Source organism: Hydra vulgaris, chromosome 09, assembly GCF_038396675.1.
Source record: "Hydra vulgaris chromosome 09, alternate assembly HydraT2T_AEP".
Lineage (NCBI taxonomy): Eukaryota > Metazoa > Cnidaria > Hydrozoa > Anthoathecata > Hydridae > Hydra > Hydra vulgaris.
In genome coordinates this window covers 10,911,856-10,933,658 of record NC_088928.1, presented here as the reverse complement: position 1 = coordinate 10,933,658, position 21,803 = coordinate 10,911,856, and the positions used below count along the sequence as shown (strand labels likewise).

The window sequence follows — 21,803 nt, the reverse complement described above, 5'->3', positions numbered from 1 at the left end:
CCCACATATTACTGCTACAGCTACATTATCAGTTTACAAATATTTGGTTGTATCTTTATAAATGTATTACACCCAATTATACATATGATGTTGAAAACAAACAGACCAATTCAACTCAATTGAGCAAATTCCATATTTAAATCCAAAAACAAACTGACCAACTCAAGTCAATTGAGCAAAGAGTATTTGCTTAATCTTAAATCTATGCTATACTAAACAACACACTGACCTCAAGTATACTTTATCATATCATCACACTGACATCAAATATGCTACTTCATTTGAGACTAATTTGAGTTCAGCTGTCTCATCTTGTGATCTTAGTGTTGATGGTTATCTTCCTTTTTTTCTTTAGAAAACAAACACCTGTTTACTATTGCTAGAAACCATTGTAAAAAAGTTTTGTCTAATGCTAAAGCCCGCTATTCTCAGGTCACAAAAAAATTTTCTTTTCTCAAATTTCATGCTGAGAAAAGTGATATCATTTTGCTACAGCAAAAAGATATCACCTTTCTCAGCGGCTGGTAGACTTTAACTCAGATAGAACCCAATTTCTTTTCAGCCAATTGTTACTGCAATAATTTAGATCTTCTTATATTTATGAATGGTGATGTACTCAACAAGTCATCTGCCCTTCATCTTCTAGGATTAACTCTTACATCTGATCTTTCTTGGAAACCATATATCAAATCCATTGCAAAATTAGCATATGCTAAGGTTGTATCTCTTTATCGTGGTCGCAAACTTTTTACTCCAAATTCTATTCTTTCTCTATACAAATCTCAAATCCTTGAATGGAATACTGTTGCCATATCTGGGGCAGATCTTCTAATGATGCCCTTTCTCTTTTAGACAAGTTGCAAAAATGCATAGTTGGACCTGCTCTTGCAGCCAACCTCTGACCATTATCACATTGTCATAATATTGCTTCTCTTTCACTTTTCTATAAATACTATAATGGGCACTGCTCTAAAGAGCTAGCGTCTCTTGTGCCATCTACTAAAATTCATTCTTGTGTTACTCGTCATTCAATTAAGTCTCATTCTTTTTCTATAACTGTTCCTAAGTGCTCCAAAAACTCTTATTTGTCTAGTTTTTTTCCTTGAACATCAGTTCTTTGGAATTCGCTTCCTTCATGTTCCTTTCCTGATTCATATAGTTTGCAATATTTTAAGTTGTGTGTCAACCGTTATCTTGCTCTATAAACTTCATCTTTTCTCTTCCAGTAACTTCCAACTCTAATAGTGGTTGCTTGCAACCTTGTTGGAAGCGAAGATGTTGAAAAAAAATTAAAAGTTTACCAAATTTAAGTTTATAAAATATCTATATATTTCTCTACCATTCATGTTTATCAAAAAAAAAGTTTTATATAAATTTAGTAACTAAATTTCAAGAAGAGTATTTTGAAGAGCTAAACAAACTGATTTAACTTTAAAAAGTTCTCAGATTTCCACTGTTCCAATAACCAGATTATTGAAGTCAAAGTTTTGCAGTGTATATAAACCATCCTACAGTTTAACCGAGTTTCTACTAACGAATGAAAAATAGAGAATTTTTTTTTCTTGGTTATGCCAAAATAACTATTTTTGATTTCAATTTACATCTTCGCAATGGCTTCGCTAAATGGCGAACGTGTTTTTTTCAACAAAAAAAAAGATTAAAAAAATAATTAAATAGTAAAGAAAAGAAAAAAGAAAAAGAAAGAAAATGGAAAGAAAACTAATAGGGAAAAAGAAAATTAAAAGAAAACTAATAGGGAAAAAGTTGAAAAATAAGAGAAAAAAGGAAACAAAAGATTTTTAAGAAAAATAGATGATATAAGAAAAATAGATGATATTAGAAAAATTGATGATAAACAAAAAATAAAGTCGGAGAAGAGAATTAAAAAATATATATTCGAATTAAAACTTTTTTACAATTTTTGTAAACTATTTGTTGTTGTTATTGTTGTTGTTGTTGTTGTTGTTGTTGTTGTTGTTGTTGTTGTCGTTGTTGTTGTTGTTGTTGTTGTTGTTGTTGTTGTTTTTGTTGTAATTAACAATTATTGTTTTCTGTTTATCCAGTATCGTTAATTAATTTTTGTCGTAAGCTATTCGGTTTTCTACTTTATGCTTTCTTAATTTATGATTTGTTGTTATTGTTTGTCTATTGTTTTTTTTTGGTCTCTATACATTTTTTAAAAGGTACCCTTTATTTACTTTTTTTTTTACGCTTGTTATGTGTAATTTTTTAGTAATTATTTTTAAAGTGTTATTTCTTTCCTCTCTAAATATTGTAGTTATTGTTATATTATCATTAACTTGGTGTAATTCTTTTGATCTAATTATACGTTTTCTTTCTTAAATAGATTTTTTATTAAATCGATGCTTTTTCTTTTCTTCTTTTACTTTTTATTGTTGTTCTTTTTTTGTGTTTATCATTATTATATATATATATATATATATATATATATATATATATATATATATATATATATATATATATATATATATATATATATATATATATATATATATATATATATATAAGATCTGCATTTTTTGGTGTTTACTTAACATTAGTTGAATTACTATTTGTAAATATCCATGAAAATATTTTTTCAGAATATATATGATTGATTGATTGATTGATCATTAAAGCAATCATTTCTGAAAGATGGGTTAATCAGTGCTATATGTGATCTTCCTTTGATAAAAGCTTTAAACTTGTTTACATAACGTTTCCTTTTTATGTTTATCAGATTTAAATAATCCGTAATAAGCTCAATTAAAATACTGAACAACTTGTATGAAAATTTGTAAATAGATACAAAAATTAATATTAATATTAGTTATTAAACTAATAAAAAAATTAAAATTAAAATTTTTTTATTTTAACTACCATAAGATGTTAATGGAAAGCCTTATGAGAATGATTAATAGTTATACAAACAATTATTTCTTGATAAAAGAAACTTTTTGTGTGGTTTACTTAGCTTTACTCTAGAAGCGGTCAATGATATTGTATTGAGAAACTGTTTAAAAATACATCTGGACCTCAGTCCAGATGTGTATAATATATGTATACAATCTTTAAGATGTGTATAATATATGTATACAATCTTTAAGATCTTAAAAACAATAATAACCAATAAAAGTGCAATAAATAAATAAAAGATTTGAACTTTTATTTATTTATTCTTTATGAAACTTTGACAATGATGTGATGTTTTGCATTATGAATGGAAAATTGGATTTTTTTAACCTGAGTTTTATTTTGTCATTTATTTACACTTTTTTACTATCTTTTGACATGAATTTTATCTACATCATATAAATGCAATTGTTACTATAGTTATCTATTTTTTTATCTACATCATATAAATATATAATAAGTATTTTTGTAACAAACAAAAGTATTGTCAACAATTTAACCACTTAAATGTTTCGGTAGCATTTTCTTTATATTTGCATAGATTTCCATGTTAGATTCTTTAAAAATTTCTTTTTCATTTTTTTTTCACATAATGATTTTATGTATATGATCAAGAATGAACATAATGAATGAAAAATGTTTATGATTTAGGAAGCATTTCTAAACACAATAATGCAACCAAAAGAGGAAAGATGGATGATGAAGATTATCCTACCAAAGTTATTTATCCTGAACCTGTTCATTGGAAAACAAAAAAGAAGAGTGAAGCACCAAGAACAGATAGCGCTGTTAAAAGCTCAATTGTACCTGAAAATTGCACAACTGGAGAATGTATTTGTAGAAAGAGTTGTCTTCCAAGAAAAGCATTATCTGTAAGTGATTATTAATGATTGATTTTTATTTTAAAAATTATTTTCGACATTTATTTTTATATAACTTGCATATAAAGGTAATAGGTATATATTTGTATTAAATATTTAAGAAATAAAGGTAGAAAAGTTTAAAGCTTGTGAGTTGTTTGAAAAAAACAATGTTTTTCAAGAAGTTAAAAAAATTGAAAAATCAAATGACTGCTGTAAAAACACAACACTTGACTAAATTGTATGTTACAGTAGTAGAAATTTTTTTTCATTTAAAAATTTAAAAATTTTAAAAATTTACTTATATTACAAAAACAATGATTAAGATACAGCAAGAAAAGCATTGTGGTTCAATATTGATTGCTAAAACTACAAAATTAAGTACATTAACAATTAATATTTTTGCATTAAAGGATAAAGAAATTTAAAAAGCCTAGATGTGGCATGTAACATTTCAATCAGTCATTTTAGAAACACATTATGTCCATTTTTGGCCTAAATTGAGTTAGACATTAAAGTGTTAATAATAAAAATAATAAAATTTTGTTTAGGTAGAATTTAGAATAGAAATTAACTTACCAAACCCCTGTAAGAGTATATAAAAAAGTTTGTAAAAATATATGATCTTAAATTATGGACCAGCTTCATTCTGATGAAGGATGTATATATTCTGCTTTTTTGGTTTTTGCTTACTTTAAAATGCAGTTTTATTTTTGACTCATACATATGTTTGAATAGACTTCAAATTGCTATACCTGATTTAAGGTATATAGGAACCCCTAAAAATATCCTTATTTATGAAAAAAGAATAACAGATGCAATATTTATTGTATATCAAATTCAAAAAAGATTTTTTGATAAGAAAAACAATCTGTAGTCTTTGTGAACTTTGAAAAACGTTTTGACAGAATACTAAAGGATATGGTGGAGATCAAGGTTTATCATAAAGAGAACATTGGACATAAAGATGCAGTTGATTGGGTGCATGTAGAGAGTTAGCAGTTTCAGAAAGAAGGTAGAAGTTGAATTAAGATAACTTAAAAGAAGTGTGCAACAGATGACATAAAAAAAGTTTAGTTAAGAAAAGAAGATATTTAAGATTGTGTATATTGTAGAACATGATAAAATACATACTTTGCCACCTTCTTTATCTGTATGCCGAAATATAAACCCTTGGTTGATATATGTACTGAAACGCATGATTCCATCAATATGCTTATCTCAGGGCTTAGAGCTAGATATCTTGACTATATGGTTGAATCAGAGCGCATGTGTAAATGGAGAAAGTTAGAGAGTTCTTTTTTTTATTATTTTTATGTTTTCCATATTAAATATATTTAATTTTTATTTCTTTCTTTATTTGTTTATTTATTTCTTTAATGATTTTTATTTTCACCTCTATTATGGGGAATGATAGCTTTATTACAATAGGAATGTTATGAGAATTGATGTCATTTCAGTCGGACATAGTTTTAAAATGCAAGTTAGTAATTGAATTGACTGAGAACAAAAGAAAAACAGTCGGTTTAGAAGACTGCGACCATCAAAATAACTTCGAAGTTGTGGATATTGAAGAGGGGCCTAAGCAGACATGATGAAGTTATAAAAAAAAATAACTGAAAACTGTTATTAATGAGGACCTTCAAGTAAATGAGTATGTTGTCATTGAAAAGACAGTCTTATAAATCTAAGGCCTGAAATTAAACAAATTTAATTTTTATATATTCTTGCATAAAAATGGTTGGAATGATAATCCATTGCACTTTATTTCAGTATGATGTTGTTAGTGGTGTTTGTGTTGCAACTATTATATAAAATTTTTGCTAAATTCTTTGGTTGTTTTTTGAGATGAGACGACATGTCCTTTATTTAAATATGTCTTTTATTTAAAACTTAATTTGGGCAGATCCAGAATTTTTTGATGTTTTTCAAGTAACTTATCTATGTGACTTAAATATAACTTATTTTATTATACTGGCACCAAATAAAGATGTTTTGCTATTTCCAAATATCAGAAGAACGGGTTTTTCAAAAAATGAGTTGTGTATGTTAGATAAATAATTTATAGATTTAAATTTTTAATAAATTATTGTTTATTACTTATATATGCTTGTCATTGTCATTTTTTTTAATTTATGAAATTTAGTTAATTGATAAAGTTTTAATATTAAGAGGTTTTTAATGATTTTTTGTCATTTTTTATTAATCAATATTTTATTCAAAAAGGTTTTTCAGGTCAGAAAATTCATGTTTGCAAACATTAAAAGCAAACGTGTTATTTCTAGAGCTATTGTTTCAACCAATAAAAATGTGTTATTTCTAGAGTTATTGTTTCAACCAATAAAAATGTGTTATTTCTCTTTATTGTGAACTGAAAATATTCTTGAGAGAATAGAATGATCTGTATGAATTTATATGTTTGAATTATATGATTTTGAATTGAATTATCTGAATTATATGATATGACTTTAATGTCAAAGCTTAAAAGAAAATCAAAGATTTTGAAAAAAAAATCTTGTTTAAAAATCTTTTTTTTTTTTCAAAGACTCTTTTAGATGTAACTTTTTTTTTTAATTTGGAAATACTTTTGGATGTCAAACATAAATAATATTTCAAACAATAATAATGTTATAATAATTAAAGTTGAATATTAACAACATAAGTATTTTAAATAGTAAAAGCATAACTTTCAAAACAAAATGTTTTATGTATAGTAGAATATTTTTTAACAATTTTATTTTTTAATTAATTAGTCACAGCTACTAAGTATTAAGTTCAAATATATCCTTTAGTTATTATTATTTAAATATTTTTTTTAGTTTTTTCCTTGTGAATGTTCAGAAGGGTGGCAAAACAAACCAGCCGTTCAACTTGCAAAAACTGTTGCAAAAAAATTTACTGCTTTCTTATTACCTCACAAATCATCTGATAAAGCAAGCAAAACACTAGCCGCTTTTGGTCCAAAGTTATGCAATGATGACAGTCCACATTGTTTATGTACCAGAGCATGTTATCCACGTGGCATTGCTGTTTTATATCCATGTAGATGTGAAGGTGATCTGAAAATGAATGAAACACTTTTACAAAATGCTACAGCTCAAGAATTTGCTTCTGTGAAAGCTCTAAAGGTCTGAAATTAAAAATTGGTAGAATTGTTTGTTAAGTAAAAAATTGTTTTTTTAGATGTGTGTGTGTGTGAGGTGGTGAGGTGGGGTTGAGTGTAGGTTCTGAATCTGACTGAATAGAGTTTTTAAGAGATAATGAGATGTTGGTGGGCAAGTTCTACGTGTGTTTTAAATAAAAATTTCATAAAAACTTTATACAATTATTTTACAGCTTGAAACTAGCTCTTGGTTGGTTCCATAAAATACTTTTCAACCTCTCAAAGAAGTGGAAGTTTAGGAATGTTTTTATTTAAAAAATATACACTGAATATATGTATATATAACATGTCACAAACATAAATCCCTTATCAATTTTATTATTTTAAAAATCACAATAACTAGTAACTTGTGTTTAACAAAGTTATACAAAAATTATTTGTTTATCAGTCCATTTTGGCAAACACAGTAAACTCTTGCAAACTTACTTGCTCCAAGTCAATGTACGTGATTTTGGTAGATTTTTTTCATACAATACTCAATTAGATTTTTTAGTTAAAAGCGATTTCAAACTTACAAGTTATCTGCAAACACCAATTTTTTAGTTTCAGTCCGAAAATCCACTATCAAGTGCAATTTGTGTACATTAGCAGGATTTTTATCTCTCAGCACGTACTCAATATTTTTGCATTTTAGGTAATCTTGAACTTTGTTTAAATAGTGGGTTGAAGCTAGATCAGGTCAGTACACAATTTTGTCATTTTTGTAAACCTCATTGATGAACTTCTTTAGTTTAACTAGACATATGGAAATGTACACACCCTTTTAGGCTGCTTGGCCTAAATGAGCAATGTAATGCTTTCTGAGCCAATGTTCTTTTTGGCGCTTTAGTTTTTTTATGATAACAAATGTCTTCTTGTTAATAATTTTAGAAAGCTAAACTTTACTGTTAAACATCATTCTTCTTATCCATCACCTTTTCTAGGCGTTTTATCTGTTTTTTAGGAGTTTTGTTTGCAATTTTTCTGGTCCTATGTTCTCTTTTCATTGCAGCATATTGTACAGGGTCAATTTTGGGAAATTTTTCATGCAAAAGTGATAATAATAAACATTTTGTTCTTATTTAAATGTAAATCCAAATAATGGCAATCCAAAAACGAATGTACATTCGTTTTTGGATTGCCACTTGATTATTTGAGGTTTTAGACATGTTTAGTTAAGTTCTGAAAAAAAGAAAGACTTATTCATATTGCAGAGGATTAAATTTGCAACAAAATAAGTAAAATTAGAAAACTATAAAACATTGCTAGACACATATATTGAAGTTAAAATGTTTGTTCAGATTTTTATTTGTGACGTGCTATATATATGTGTATATATATATATATATATATATATATATATATATATATATATATATATATATATATATATATATATATATATATATATATATATATGTATATATATATATATATATATATATATATATATATATATATATATATATATATATATATATATATATATATGCATATATGTTATATATTACTGATTTTAAAGTAAAAAAAAAAGTTTAAAAACGTTAAAAAGACTTAAAAGGCAATCTATTAGACCCAAACTCTCAGTTGATGTATGTACATTTACTGCATTTACAGCTTAATGTGTTCATTAATGCAGTGCACTCAGCTGTGCCTATGACTAAAGAAATCAGTTGATACATGTTTGATATAAAACAAAAAAAATAAAACAAAAGATAAAAATAAAAGCCAAAAAAATAAATAAATAAAATAAATAAATAAGGGAAACAGTAAAAATATTAACGAAAAAGTTCTTTTTGAAAAGATTTAAAATTTTTGAAAGGATTTAAAAAAATTTTTGTTTTTTCTTTTACTAAAATTGAAAAAACACCAGTCATTTTAAATGCCATTTATATATATATATATATATATATATATATATATATATATATATATATATATATATATATATATATATATATTAGTTAATAAAATAATGTTTATTAATTAGGATTCATTAATATCTATCTAGTATTGCTGATAGTACTTGTGAAGTGGTAGTGAAACTGTAGTTGAAGACCCAGACCCTCAACTTTTGACTTAGGACCTAGACCCTAAATTTTGAAGTACCTTTTTTATATATTTTCTTTATTAAAAGAAATTATGTTCGATCCCCTCCATGTCCCTGGTAGTATCGCGCTAAAATTGTATATAAAAATTGTATATAAAAGTAGATAAAAAAAGGATTGAAATATTGTAAATGAAAAATTTTAATTAAATCAGTTTAACTTAATTGTACTAATTATTTGTTAAAGTTATATTAAATAAACGTTCAAAACTAGGTAATAATTAATAGTTCAAAATAATAGTTTAAATTAAGAAATAATATTGTAAAAAAAAAAAAAGAAACCTCTACTAATTGTATTAGTACTTTTTTTCATTAGGCAACGCTGCAACAAAAAACTGTAGTTAAGACTCATACATTGGTAAGCTTAAAAACCTTTTATGTGTTGCTATGGTCTTCATCAGTTTTTAAAAAAAAATCTTTTTCTAATTTCTTCTTTAAATGATACAGAACCTGAAGTTTCGTTAAGCTCAAATATATATTTAGATAGAAGGTTATTAAATGTTTGCAAGATAGTTACTGCATCAGTTTTTTAAGTTATGTTTCCATTAATTGCTCCTATTTTGCTGAAAGGTATTTTTGAAGAATACTTAGCTAAAGAGTCTACATTTTACAGCTTTATTACGCTGACAAGTAGAGTGTTTCTAAAGAAGTGTTTGCGCTCTGGTACTTGATAACTGACTGTTTAGTGTTGATAAGTTGGCATGACAATATTTTATTTCTTTTTTTTAATTTTATTTATTTAAGATTATTAATTTAAAAGAATAAAGATTCTTAAAGCATCGTGTTCTGAATTTTATAAAGTAGTTACTCCTAGAATAATTATTGCTAAAATTACGAATAAATGTTGCATATATTTAGTTTTGAAATAATTTCACTTTTTGCAACAAGAGTTTTCTTGAAGGTATATAAAAATAAGATCATAATTAAATAACACTTAGAAAGAAATTATTTATTTTATGCAAAGCTAAAAGTTTTTGGCAACATCTTATGATAAAGGGCAATAAAATATGCATAAATTGTAGAAATGTTTGTTTGACAAAAAATCTATTGTGCCATGACAACTACTTTAAAAAAAGAATTAAAATTTTTTATCAAAACAATTAAAATAAATTTTAAATGCATCAAGTTCTTCATCAAGTTCAAATCTTCATAATGTTCAATAATATTGAGAAATGTGTGGATTGCATCACCTACAAAAATAAATGAATTTTCAAAAAAGTTTTGTATAAGCCACAATTCTTGAAGTTCTTGAATTCTCCTATGGAATGAGGCTTAGGTGAACACTGCCAAATTTTGTGTGATGATTAAAAAAATGGAAACACAACTAGATAATACTTAGTTCTACATCATTTAAAAAAGAAATTGCAAAATCAAATGAGCAAAAACAAAACCAACATAAAGTTTGACATTTATATGAAATTTATTTAAAAAGAAGATTTACATAATTTCTAGTACTTTCTTTAGAAAATGTTACATAAAAATATAATGAGCCTTTTACTTGATTTTAATGTTTTATATGATTGACCAATGTAATGGCTTCAACACTGGTAGACCAATGTAATGGCTTCAGCTCTGATAGACCAATGTAATGACTTCAACCCTGATAAACCAACATAATGGTTTCAACTCTGAACTTTTGATTAAACATTTGACATAATTGATAGAAAAACTTCTGATCCTAGATCATTTAAAGAAGAAATAATTTAAAAAACACACAAGATTTAACTAATTTAGTTCACATGTAAATAAAATGTAAATAAATGTGTATATTAATTTTTAGAATGTGTCATCTATTAGAACAGTAGATCCTCTTGCTATCTCATGGTGTTCTCAAGCCTGTGGAGGGCTTCATGCTGTTGCGAATGAGAATCCGTGTAAATGTTCACAAATACCTTCCAACAAAACTGTTGTTTTGGCTGCAGACCCAAATATTGTACATTTTCCTCCCCGAGCACCTGAGTTGACCAATCCAGTTTCTGCAATGGTTTCAAACTCTAATTTACCTGGTGCTGTCACAGCTGCTAACAATGTTTTTTTTCCGGTCCCAAACATACCTGCAACCCTGATTGGAAATCATCAAGTTAACAATCCTGTTTCCCCAGTCATTATTGGTGCTTCTCAAAAAAAAGTTGCGTCTCCAATTACTTCAAGTTTAGAACCTGTTCATTCTGTTGGTATCCAACAAGCACCTTTGATAGTTTCAACACCTCAAATATCTCCAAATGTTAATGTAAAGGGATCAATTCGCACTACTGGAGATACTCCTGCTCTAAGTATCTGTGCACGATCTTGCTATCCAAATAAAGTGGGAACAGATCATCCATGTACATGTGTTCGAAATGCAACAGGTATTAATGGCAATTTTTTGTCTTTTTAAACATAAGAATTTTTTAAAATAAAGTAAAGAATATTCTTATGTTAATATATTGCTCGTTTATTTTTAAATTTGTTTTTAATTCATGTTAATTCAAGTATAATTTTGAATTATAAAATAACAAATAAATTAAATAAACAGTATTAAAAAGTAAGAACTTATATAGAGGCCTCCAGGTCTTAAATTTTTTTGTAAAACTAAATTCATTCTATGCACATTTTTGTTAGACTGAAACTGGTTTTTAATTATTCTTTTTCATCTTTTAGTTCGATATGAAAATTTGTTGAAGAATCAATCACTAGAAAAAATAAAAAAACGTAATGTCTTTTTTTTTTTTTTTTAAGTATTTAAGCAAAAACATTTAGTTTTGTTATACATTATGTAGCATAGAAAACATATTATTAAAATTATTTAACACATTTAAACATTCATTTTATTCATTTTGTTCAATTTCATTCATTATTGTTTGTTGATTTTATTTTAAAGATAATAAGTATCACAATGGCTAATTCCTTATGTAAGTTTTTAATATACTTGTAAAATAAGTATAAAGTATAACATTAAATTTTTTTTGTTCCCAAATCTGACATGCGTATCTATGACATGATAACTAGCCTTAAATCTGGCACGCATATCTATGACATGATAAATGGTAGTATGTCAAAACTTATAAAATGTTTAGGTTTAGCTAACATTTCTATTGGTTAATTTAGTTTGCAAGTTTGGCAAAGCATTATCTGTTCTATCTATGTCATTACTAATTATATCTATGTCATTACTTTATTGATCCTCTTTACTATAAGTTACTTTTTAGCTGTTTTTACTCTTTTGATTGGTTAATTATTTGGATAAAGTTTTAGGAGTTTTTAAAGTTTGATAAAAATAGAAAAATAATGGTGAAAAAAATCACAATTACAACAGAAATCATAAACCGTTTGTGTATATGTGTGTGGTTAGTGAAAATCTGTGTTCTCATGGTAATAAATAGTCAGTTTTGAAAAAGTTAAATTTAATTAATAAACAATTAATAAACAATTTATATGCTTATATTATCTAATAATAAAATATATTTAAACATCATTTTTACTGAATATCTCAAAGATCAAGGATATATTCAGAAGATTGGCTTCAAGAGATTAACATATTATGCATTTACTTAATATATCAAATATATTATCATAGTTATTTATATCCATATTTTGTTATTTTATCAAATATATTATCATAGTATATATCTTGTCATTTTAGTTTTGATAAAAATTTAAAACCAATTTCTATAACAGATTTTTTATTTAAAAAATCTGTCATAGAAGCACCGTTAAATGCTTTTGAAGTATAAAACATTTTTTTTAAATATTTTTTATTGATATTGCTGAAAATGTATTTTTAAACATAATTAAATATTTTTTTTTTCCTAAAAAGATTATCAAGGTTGTTTTAAAGATCGCAGACCAAATCGAGATCTTCCAAAACGATTCACTCGTTATGAGACCACTCCTGAAGCATGCATTAATGAGTGCCAGTACCAAGGTTTTAAATTTGCTGGTGTACAGTATGGTTACTTATGTTTTTGTGGTAATGGCTTTGGAAGATATGGGAGAGCAAAAGATTCTGTTTGTAATGTTGCTTGCATGGGTGATGCAACAAGAACTTGCGGTGCATTCTGGCATAACGCTGTTTACTCAGTTGGTTAGCATTATTAGAATGTTTTATTTTTACAACTTTCTTTGCTTTGTTGTTTTTGCTAATCAATTTGATTTTTTGTTTTTTTTATTACATATTACATTTTACAATAATATTATTTTTAATTAATAAAAAATTTATTTTGAAGATGGAAAAGAATATGATCCATCTGATTTTGATTTTGAAAAACTTGATAAGGAAATGGTTGCTCGTGATTCTCTCGCTTCTATTAGTCAAGCCAACAATCTACAAGGAACTAACAGAAATCTCTACAGTATGAGAGTTCCTTTGTTGCTTTTTACATTTAAGTTTGTATATTTTTCAGTTATTAAAAAAAATGTATTGAATGAAATAAATTTTGTTTTTAGATTCTCAAGGAGGTAACTTATCTGATTTTTCATGAAGTTGAAAAAAAAAATGAATTAAGAGAAGAAGTTTTAGAATTATTTTTAATTATATTTATTGTTAATTTTTAAATTATTTTCTCAGTAATTTTTTTATTAATAGAAGTTTAAATTGTAAAGATTTTTTTTTCAGCAAATGTGGCAAGTCACTTGATGAAAGGTAATTTTCATTTAACTTTTTTTATTTCAAAGGAAAAACTAAATGAAAAACTATATAAACAAATATAAAATTTATTTCTTAAATTAAGTAAAAGTATATGATTTTCAAACATCTCTCAATAATATTCTTATCTTTGTATACATATATAAATCATCTCTCAATAAATATTATATTTACATACATATATAAATAATGTGTAATGCATATATAAATAATGTGTAATATATATCATATAATATCAAGCAACTTAATGCTTTTAATGCTCATTAGTGCATGTTTACACAGAACTCACAGCAGCCATTAAACCCAAATTAATGGCAAGAGAGAGTCTCAGAACTTTTTTAAAAGAAAGTATAAGAAATTTATGTAAATGTGTGAATATGTAACTTATGTAAACTTATGTAAATTGATAACAATAAGTCATTTACATTAGAATGGGTCATTTCAGAAACACCATAAGTCTTGTATCTACCCTCATATATCATGATTATGTGCTTCATTATTTTTGTCCAAAAACAACTTATGATGTTTCTGAAATAACCAGTTCATTTAATGTAAAAATTCCATTAGTATAGCATTACTATACTGTATTGAAAAGAAATAATATTTTTTTAAACTTATAAACTTTTTATAGCACAACACTTTATAAGTGGATACTCTAAATGATTGCAACTATATCGCATAGATTATTTATAAAAGAAACAATTAGAAACCACAATAATTTCTCAAAAAAATTGTATATATAATATAAAAAACCTTTTAAAACTTTTTTAACAATTTAAAGTCTTTTTGCTTAAACTGTTTTGTTTTGAATTATTGTATATATGTTATTGTGTTTTTGAAAAATTAGCAAGAATAAAAAACTAAAAAAATAATGAATATTACCTTACCACTCCAAGCTTAGTTACCAAGCTTCTAATGCTTGAGTTAAGGAATTAAAAAAAAATTCTTTAATAAAAGTTTAAAATGATATATAATAAATATAATATTATATATCAACTATTATATGTATTAAACTGTTTTACCCTAAAGTAATAATAATAATGATTAGGTTGTTGTTTGTGATGTTGGTGGTGGTGACATTCATAATACTTATATACAATTTAAGGATTCAATTAATATTTGAATAATATAATAATATTAAATAATAATTACAATATTCTATACTACAAACATTTTATAATACAAATTTTGTAATTACAAATGCAAAATAATGAGAAAAAACTTTAAACAATAAGAAAATAGTTTATATCTTTACATTAACTGCGACTTTTAATTTTCAAGTAGATTCTTAAAGATTGATCAATTTTGGTTAATTGATCCTGAATTATCAGGATGAACAATATCAATAGATTTTTTTATAATGAAATTAGAAGTTTTAGTTTTTTGAATCCTGATCATATCCTGTTTTTTATTGCAAGAATTTTTATTTAGAAACTTTTTTTTTTATTTCTTAATTTTTTATTTGCATTATTATTGTTTTTATTTGGATTGTTTATTCTTTTTATTTGCATTAGTATGCAATAGAATTAGTGATATTGATTGAAACTTAAGATGATCATGTTGGTGGGTATAAATAAAGCTTTTAAATTTTTTTTTATTTTAGCTGCACAAGCTGCACTGAAAGGTAAGATGTTGGCTTATACAAACACACACACATACATACATACAACTTTAAAATATATTCTACACAATAAAGTGCTCAATGTTCTTAAAAGAACAGAGCAATTATATATTAGTAGAAAATCACTTAACAAAAATTTTTTTCATTTTACACTGTGTTTTATCAACAAAGATTCATCAGAAAAATCACTGTGTTTCATCAACAAAGATTCATCAAAAAAAGATTTTCTGATAAATCTTTGTTGATGAAACACAGTGTAAAATGAAAAAAAATTTTGTCAAGTAATTTTTTACTTATATATATATATATATATATATATATATATATATATATATATATATATATATATATATATATATATATATATATATATATATATATATATATATATATATACACACACACACCCACGAAAAAAAGGTTCTACAGAATTTCTATAAACTTTTGAAACATATGAACTATAGAAATTCTATAGAATTCTATAGAAATTTTATAGAATCTCTTCTAATTTCTATAGAAATTTCTGTAGAACTTTTTTTCTACTTTTTTGTTCTATATAAAAAAAAGTTTTATAGCAATTTTTATAGAAATCAATAGATATTCTATAAAAATTCTATAGAATTTCTATAGGCCATATGTTTCAAAAGTTTATAGAAATTCTATAAAACTTTTTTTCCTGGGATATATATATATATATATATATATATATATATATATATATATATATATATATATATATATATATATATATATATATATATATATATATATATATATATATATATATATATATATATATATATATATATGTACATATATATGTACAGATATAAATGCAGCATGAGGCGCACACTGATGATTTCATACTAAAAGAGGTAGCTTCAGTACTTACATCAGCTATCTTATAGACTGCAAAGGCTATCATATAGCTGCAAAGGAGTGTTGCTATATCAACTAAGTGTTTGGCATAGCGCAGCAATCTTTTTTTTCATTATTCTTTGTTTTTTTCTTCTTTTTCTGAAAAATTAAATGCAAAAAACATGTTAGGAAATTGGGTCCTTAAGTATGAATTGTTAGCTACATGTATCTATATACATATATATATATATATATATATATATATATATATATATATATATATATATATATATATATATATATATATATATCTTTATTTATATATATTTAATCTAAAACTTCGATTTTCTTATAACTTATTTTTGTTAATTATAAAAAAAATATTTAACTGTTATTTTGTTTTTTAGCTGCAAAAAAACTGCTACCCGGTATTTTATTGTTTTAATTTTTTATTAAATTGACATGTTCTGTAGTTTTTTTTTGTTTTTTGGTATTTTATATATTATTATTATTATTACTATATATGTATATATATATATATATATATATATATATATATATATATATATATATATATATATATATATATATATATATATATATACACTGAGGCATATTCGTTTAGACGCATCAATTTTTTTCTCTTTATCTTAATTTTTTCTATGTATTGTCAACTGATATGCATGCAAGTTATTATCAAAATAATTGTTGTGTTGTGGGCTAATAAAAACCACAAAATTTTTTTTTCTATGTGTCTTTATTAACATGAGAGTATGTTTGATATACAAAAGCACATTTTTTAATTGGAATATATCTATAGACGCAATCAGGTTAATAACGGTAATTATTGATTTTTAATCACTTTTACACAAATAAATTGATAAATTTTAGTGTAATTTGATCTTTTGCTCTGCCAGTATCATTCTTATTGCATTTTACAAAATGCCTAAAGGAAAGTATATGACAGATGCTGAAAAAATACAAATTAATTTATATCGTAGCTCAGAAATCTCACCAGCACTTTCTATACGAGAAATAGCAAGAAAAATTGGAAGATCTGACCATGTTGTAGGAAACTACATTGCAAAAGTTGACAATTACGGTGTAAAAAAAGCAACAAACGGCAACAAAGTATTAACAAATCGGCAAATTAATCGAATTCGCTTCGAAGCAACCAAAAATAAATTGAATGCAACACAAATAAAGGATAAATTATTATTGCCTGTCACCAATAAATATGTTGCACATATTCTACGTACAACACCAAATGTAAAGTGGAAGAAACCACACCAAAAACCAATGTTAAAAAAACACCATAAAATTGCTAGATTACAGTTTGCTAAAAACCATATGCATTGGACTCATGAGTGGCAAAACGTATTATTTTCAGATGAAAAAAAGTTCAATTTAGATGGACCGGACTCTTACAGTTGTTATTGGCATGATCTAAGAGGAATAAATGACCCACAAACAAATCGAAATTATGGAGGAGGAAGTTTAATGGTTTGGGGTGGATTTTCTTATTCAAGAAAATTGACTCTGTGTTGTGGTTTACCTAAAATGAACTCGATAAAGTATACAGAAATGTTGGATGATGTTCTCATAACTTATATGGATGAAAACATGGACGATAATGCCATATTTCAGCAAGATAATGCTGCAATTCACACATCTAGGCATTCTATAAAATGGTTTAAAAACCACAACATCCCGGTTCTCGATTGGCCAGCTTGTAGCCCGGACTTAAATCCAATCGAGAACGTGTGGGGAATGCTATCAAGAAAAGTTTATGACGCTAAAGCAGCCGGACACCAATTTAAAACTGCTACTGAGTTAAAGTGTAAAATCCATGAAGCATGGTCCGAGTTGGATCAAACTACACTTCAACGACTAGTGAAGTCATCAAAGACAGAATTTTTGAGGTGATCCAGTGTAATGCAGGACATACGCATTACTAATTTCCATCTTTTAATGTCAAAAATATGACTGCGTCTATACATATATTCCAATTAAAAAATGTACTTTTGTATATCAAACATACTCTCATGTTAATAAAGACACATAAAAAATTTTTTTTTGTGATTTTTATTAGCCCACAACACAACAATTATTTTGATAATAACTTGCATGCATATCAATTGACAATTCATAGAAAAAAATGAAGACAAAGAGAAAAAAATTAATGTGTCTAAACGAATATGCCTCAGTGTATGTATATATATATATATATATATATATATATATATATATATATATATATATATATATATATATATATATATATATATATATATATATATATATATATATATATATATGTATGTATATATATATATATATGTATATATATATATATATATATATATATATATATATATATATATATATATATGTATATATATATATATATATATATTTATATATACACATCTGGTATATTATTTATTATTATTATATTAGGTATCTCAAAAAAAACAAAGGTTGCTAAAAAAGGTGACAAGGTGAAACGAGAAGATTCTGAAGATGATGAAATTTTGCAAGAAAAAATGTTAGCTGAAGCTTCACTTTCAGGTTTTTTTTACTTTTTTATTAAAAAGTAAATTATAATTATATTTCTATTAAAAGATTGTAATTTGAAGTCTTGAATGTAATTTAGGCTTTTTTTAAAAAAAGGCTTAAAATTTTTTTGAAGTTGATTTGAGGCAAACTTTATTGAAAAAAATTTATAAAAATAAACAGTATATTTTTTTTAAATATAAATTTTTTTTAAATTCAATATCAAAATACAAAATAAGATTTACTTAAGTTTTTAAAAATTGAAAAAATAAATATTTTAATTGTTACTAATTTTAAATACAGCTGTGCGTCAAATTATTCATAAAACTAATTTTGGTATTGAGAAACGAGATTCAGAACGTGAGAAGCGTGCTATTGATGAAGATAGTGAGTCCTATGATCCAAATAATGGCAGAGATTTACTTGTTGCATATATGCAAAATGTTGATTTGTACCGGCGTCAAGTTAGAAGCGTTGATGAAGAAGAAGAAGATTACGACCGTGAGTTCATTTTTAATTATTGTTAAGTTTTTTTTATTATTTGTCATTTTTCTTTATTATTTTTCTGGTTGAATACATAAATTATTGTCTATTAATTCAAGGAAGATAATTATATCTGAAGCAACACATTATTTGTAAAACAACTACATTATTCCAGTGTAAAACTTACAGCAATCTATAAGTCTATAGCCCTAACTGCTTCTTGTTTATTTAATTGGTTTACTTTTTTTCTCTCTTTATTCCTCTGATCTTCTTTTTAATATACCTTCTCATTTAAAAATTTTTTCAGTTTTGTAAATATTTAAGTTGTATTTTATTTTAATAAAAAATGTTTTTTAAAAAGTTACAATTTAATATAAACAATAAAAAAAGCGAAAAATTTATTGTTATATAAAAATATATTTATTATAATGTATTAAATGTTATTTTTAAACTTAATAAGTTAATTTTTAGCAAATGAACAAAAAAGATTTGAGTACAAACGAATGACTATTGGTGAAAACTCAGATGGTGAATTTGTTGAAAGAAATGATGATGAAAATAAACCCCAAAAATCATTAGATAAAAAAGATAAAACGTATGAAGATAAAGCTTCTCTATTGCTACCTGTGACAGATGATCTGGATACAGTTACAAAGCGTACAGTATCTACTGAGGACCATCCTGAGTCAAAACAAATGGTTTCTTTAGAGAATGATAAACTTCCAGCAAAAAGAGCTGTCTCAGCTGAAAATACAAAAAAGCATTCATTAGTGATAAATGATGATAACTTTTCAAAGAAAAGAAAAAGAAGATCTTTAGATGAAGAAAATCAATTATATGCCAACCATGATATTAAATTAGAAAAAGCGTCGCCAGTATTTACTGAAAAAGAAAAATTTTCAGAATTACCTGAAAAAAGAGTTGACATTCCAATGGAAAAAACTAACAACGAACAGTGTAAGTAATTTTATTATTATTATTATGATTTTGTTTATCCATCATTTTATTTGAATTTTTTTCCTTTTTTCTCTTTTTCCTTATTTGCTTTTTTTTATGTTTTTTGTTTTTTTCCTTTTTCTTTTTATTTACTTTTACTTTTTATTTACTTTGTTCTATCATTTATTTTTGTATAAAAAAATGTTTGTAAACTCAAATAGTGATTAAAGCCGACGAAAATGGTGATGAAGATGAAGAAGATGATGAACCATCAGATGGTGTTTATTTTTTTGCTGAGATTTTTTTTGATAATTTTTTATTTTCTAAATTCAAGTTTTCATTTAAAATTTATTTTATTTTTCTTAATTCAAGTTTTCATTTAAATTTCTGTTTGAAATGCAGACTATGATGTATCAGGATCTGGTGAAGAAGTTGATGAAGATGAAAACATATCTAACAATGAATCTGGAAGCGAATCAGATGATTCTGAGGTCCATGTTTCAAGAAGAGATATCGAAAGTGATATGGAAGGGCTGTTTGTTAAGGTATGTATTTTATACCTTTTTGTATACGAAAATGTTTTGTACGAAAATGTTTATAAGTTTAAGAATAACTTACTACTTAACTGCTCAAATTTTTGAAATTTTTGAAATGATTTCTAAGTTTATAAATTGAATAGATTATTTAATACCTTCTAATAGAATCAGGAGTAGATAAATTTAAGAAAGGTTAACAGGTTTATATAGAAATAGAACTTTCTTATTATTAAGTTTTTCTTATTATAGCGTGATTTGGGAAGTGATAAAACAAATGCTAGCACTGTAATGAATAGTACATTGGAAGATACCACTGTGGATGCAAATCTCAAGAGTGATGTGGAAAAAGGTATTCCTAATAGTTTTGGGTACTACGTAAAAAAATTTTTTTGATTTAACTTAATAAAATTATTTATAAATATCAGACGTTTTGCAGACCTTATGAATTCAGAGATATTAAACCATTGAAGGAAATGTTTGGTGCGAATGTTTGAGAGTGAATGCTAATAGCGAGTTTGCATGGCGTTGATGTTTGTGTAGGTTTCCATGAAAGTGATGTTTTGATCAATGTGAATAATTAAACAGAAATATTTATATAATAAACATCTATTGATGAAAATTTAATTTTTTAGTTTAATTTTATTTAATTTTTTTATTTTAGGTGTGGATAGCTTGTTGAATTTAGTAGTTGAACTTTATAAACAGCAAAAGACGATAAAAGCATTTGAATCAAGTGTTCGTTCATTGAGGCATGACATTTTAAAAGAACTGCATGTACCTAAATTTCAAAAAGACCAGACCACAAAAAAAGTTAGAGAACAAATTCAGAAGACAGCTAGAGAAAGACTTCGCGGTAAGTTATAATTTAGAGAGAAAGGCTTCAAGCTAAAGTAAACGATAAATTAGAGTGAAAAGCTTTATGGTTAACACAAATTTTGAGAGAAAGATTTTAAGGTAAACTATAGTTTAGAAAGAAAGGCTTCAATGTAAACTATTTTAGAAAGAAAGACTGTAAGGTGAACAATAATTTAGAGAGAAAAATTTCGATAATTTAGAAAGAAAGAACGTAAGGTAAACGATAATTTAGAGACAAAGACTGTAAGGTAAACGATAATTTAGAAAGAAAAACTTTCAAGATGATTATTTATAGATAATTTAGAGAAAAAA

At 25.1% G+C, this 21,803-nt stretch overlaps 1 protein-coding gene across 5 annotated transcripts in view; it reads left to right on the top strand.

The window, feature by feature from the left end:
* LOC100198865 (uncharacterized) overlaps positions 1-21,803 on the top strand; it is a 62,789-nt gene that overhangs the window by 40,442 nt on the left and 544 nt on the right. For 4 of the 5 annotated variants that reach the window (XM_065804702.1, XM_065804705.1, XM_065804706.1 and 1 more), the window contains exons 10-27: positions 3,565-3,785; positions 6,593-6,901; positions 9,339-9,380; positions 10,803-11,370; positions 11,663-11,713; positions 12,819-13,085; positions 13,228-13,353; positions 13,448-13,459; positions 13,617-13,643; positions 15,250-15,270; positions 16,533-16,553; positions 18,586-18,696; positions 18,985-19,182; positions 19,636-20,121; positions 20,322-20,378; positions 20,503-20,645; positions 20,886-20,985; positions 21,298-21,489. In XM_065804702.1, the coding sequence (XP_065660774.1) occupies positions 3,565-3,785; positions 6,593-6,901; positions 9,339-9,380; positions 10,803-11,370; positions 11,663-11,713; positions 12,819-13,085; positions 13,228-13,353; positions 13,448-13,459; positions 13,617-13,643; positions 15,250-15,270; positions 16,533-16,553; positions 18,586-18,696; positions 18,985-19,182; positions 19,636-20,121; positions 20,322-20,378; positions 20,503-20,645; positions 20,886-20,985; positions 21,298-21,489 (2,952 nt within the window). The remainder of the gene's footprint in view (positions 1-3,564; positions 3,786-6,592; positions 6,902-9,338; positions 9,381-10,802; positions 11,371-11,662; positions 11,714-12,818; positions 13,086-13,227; positions 13,354-13,447; positions 13,460-13,616; positions 13,644-15,249; positions 15,271-16,532; positions 16,554-18,585; positions 18,697-18,984; positions 19,183-19,635; positions 20,122-20,321; positions 20,379-20,502; positions 20,646-20,885; positions 20,986-21,297; positions 21,490-21,803) is intronic. The other variant, XM_065804703.1, reaches the window with a different exon arrangement.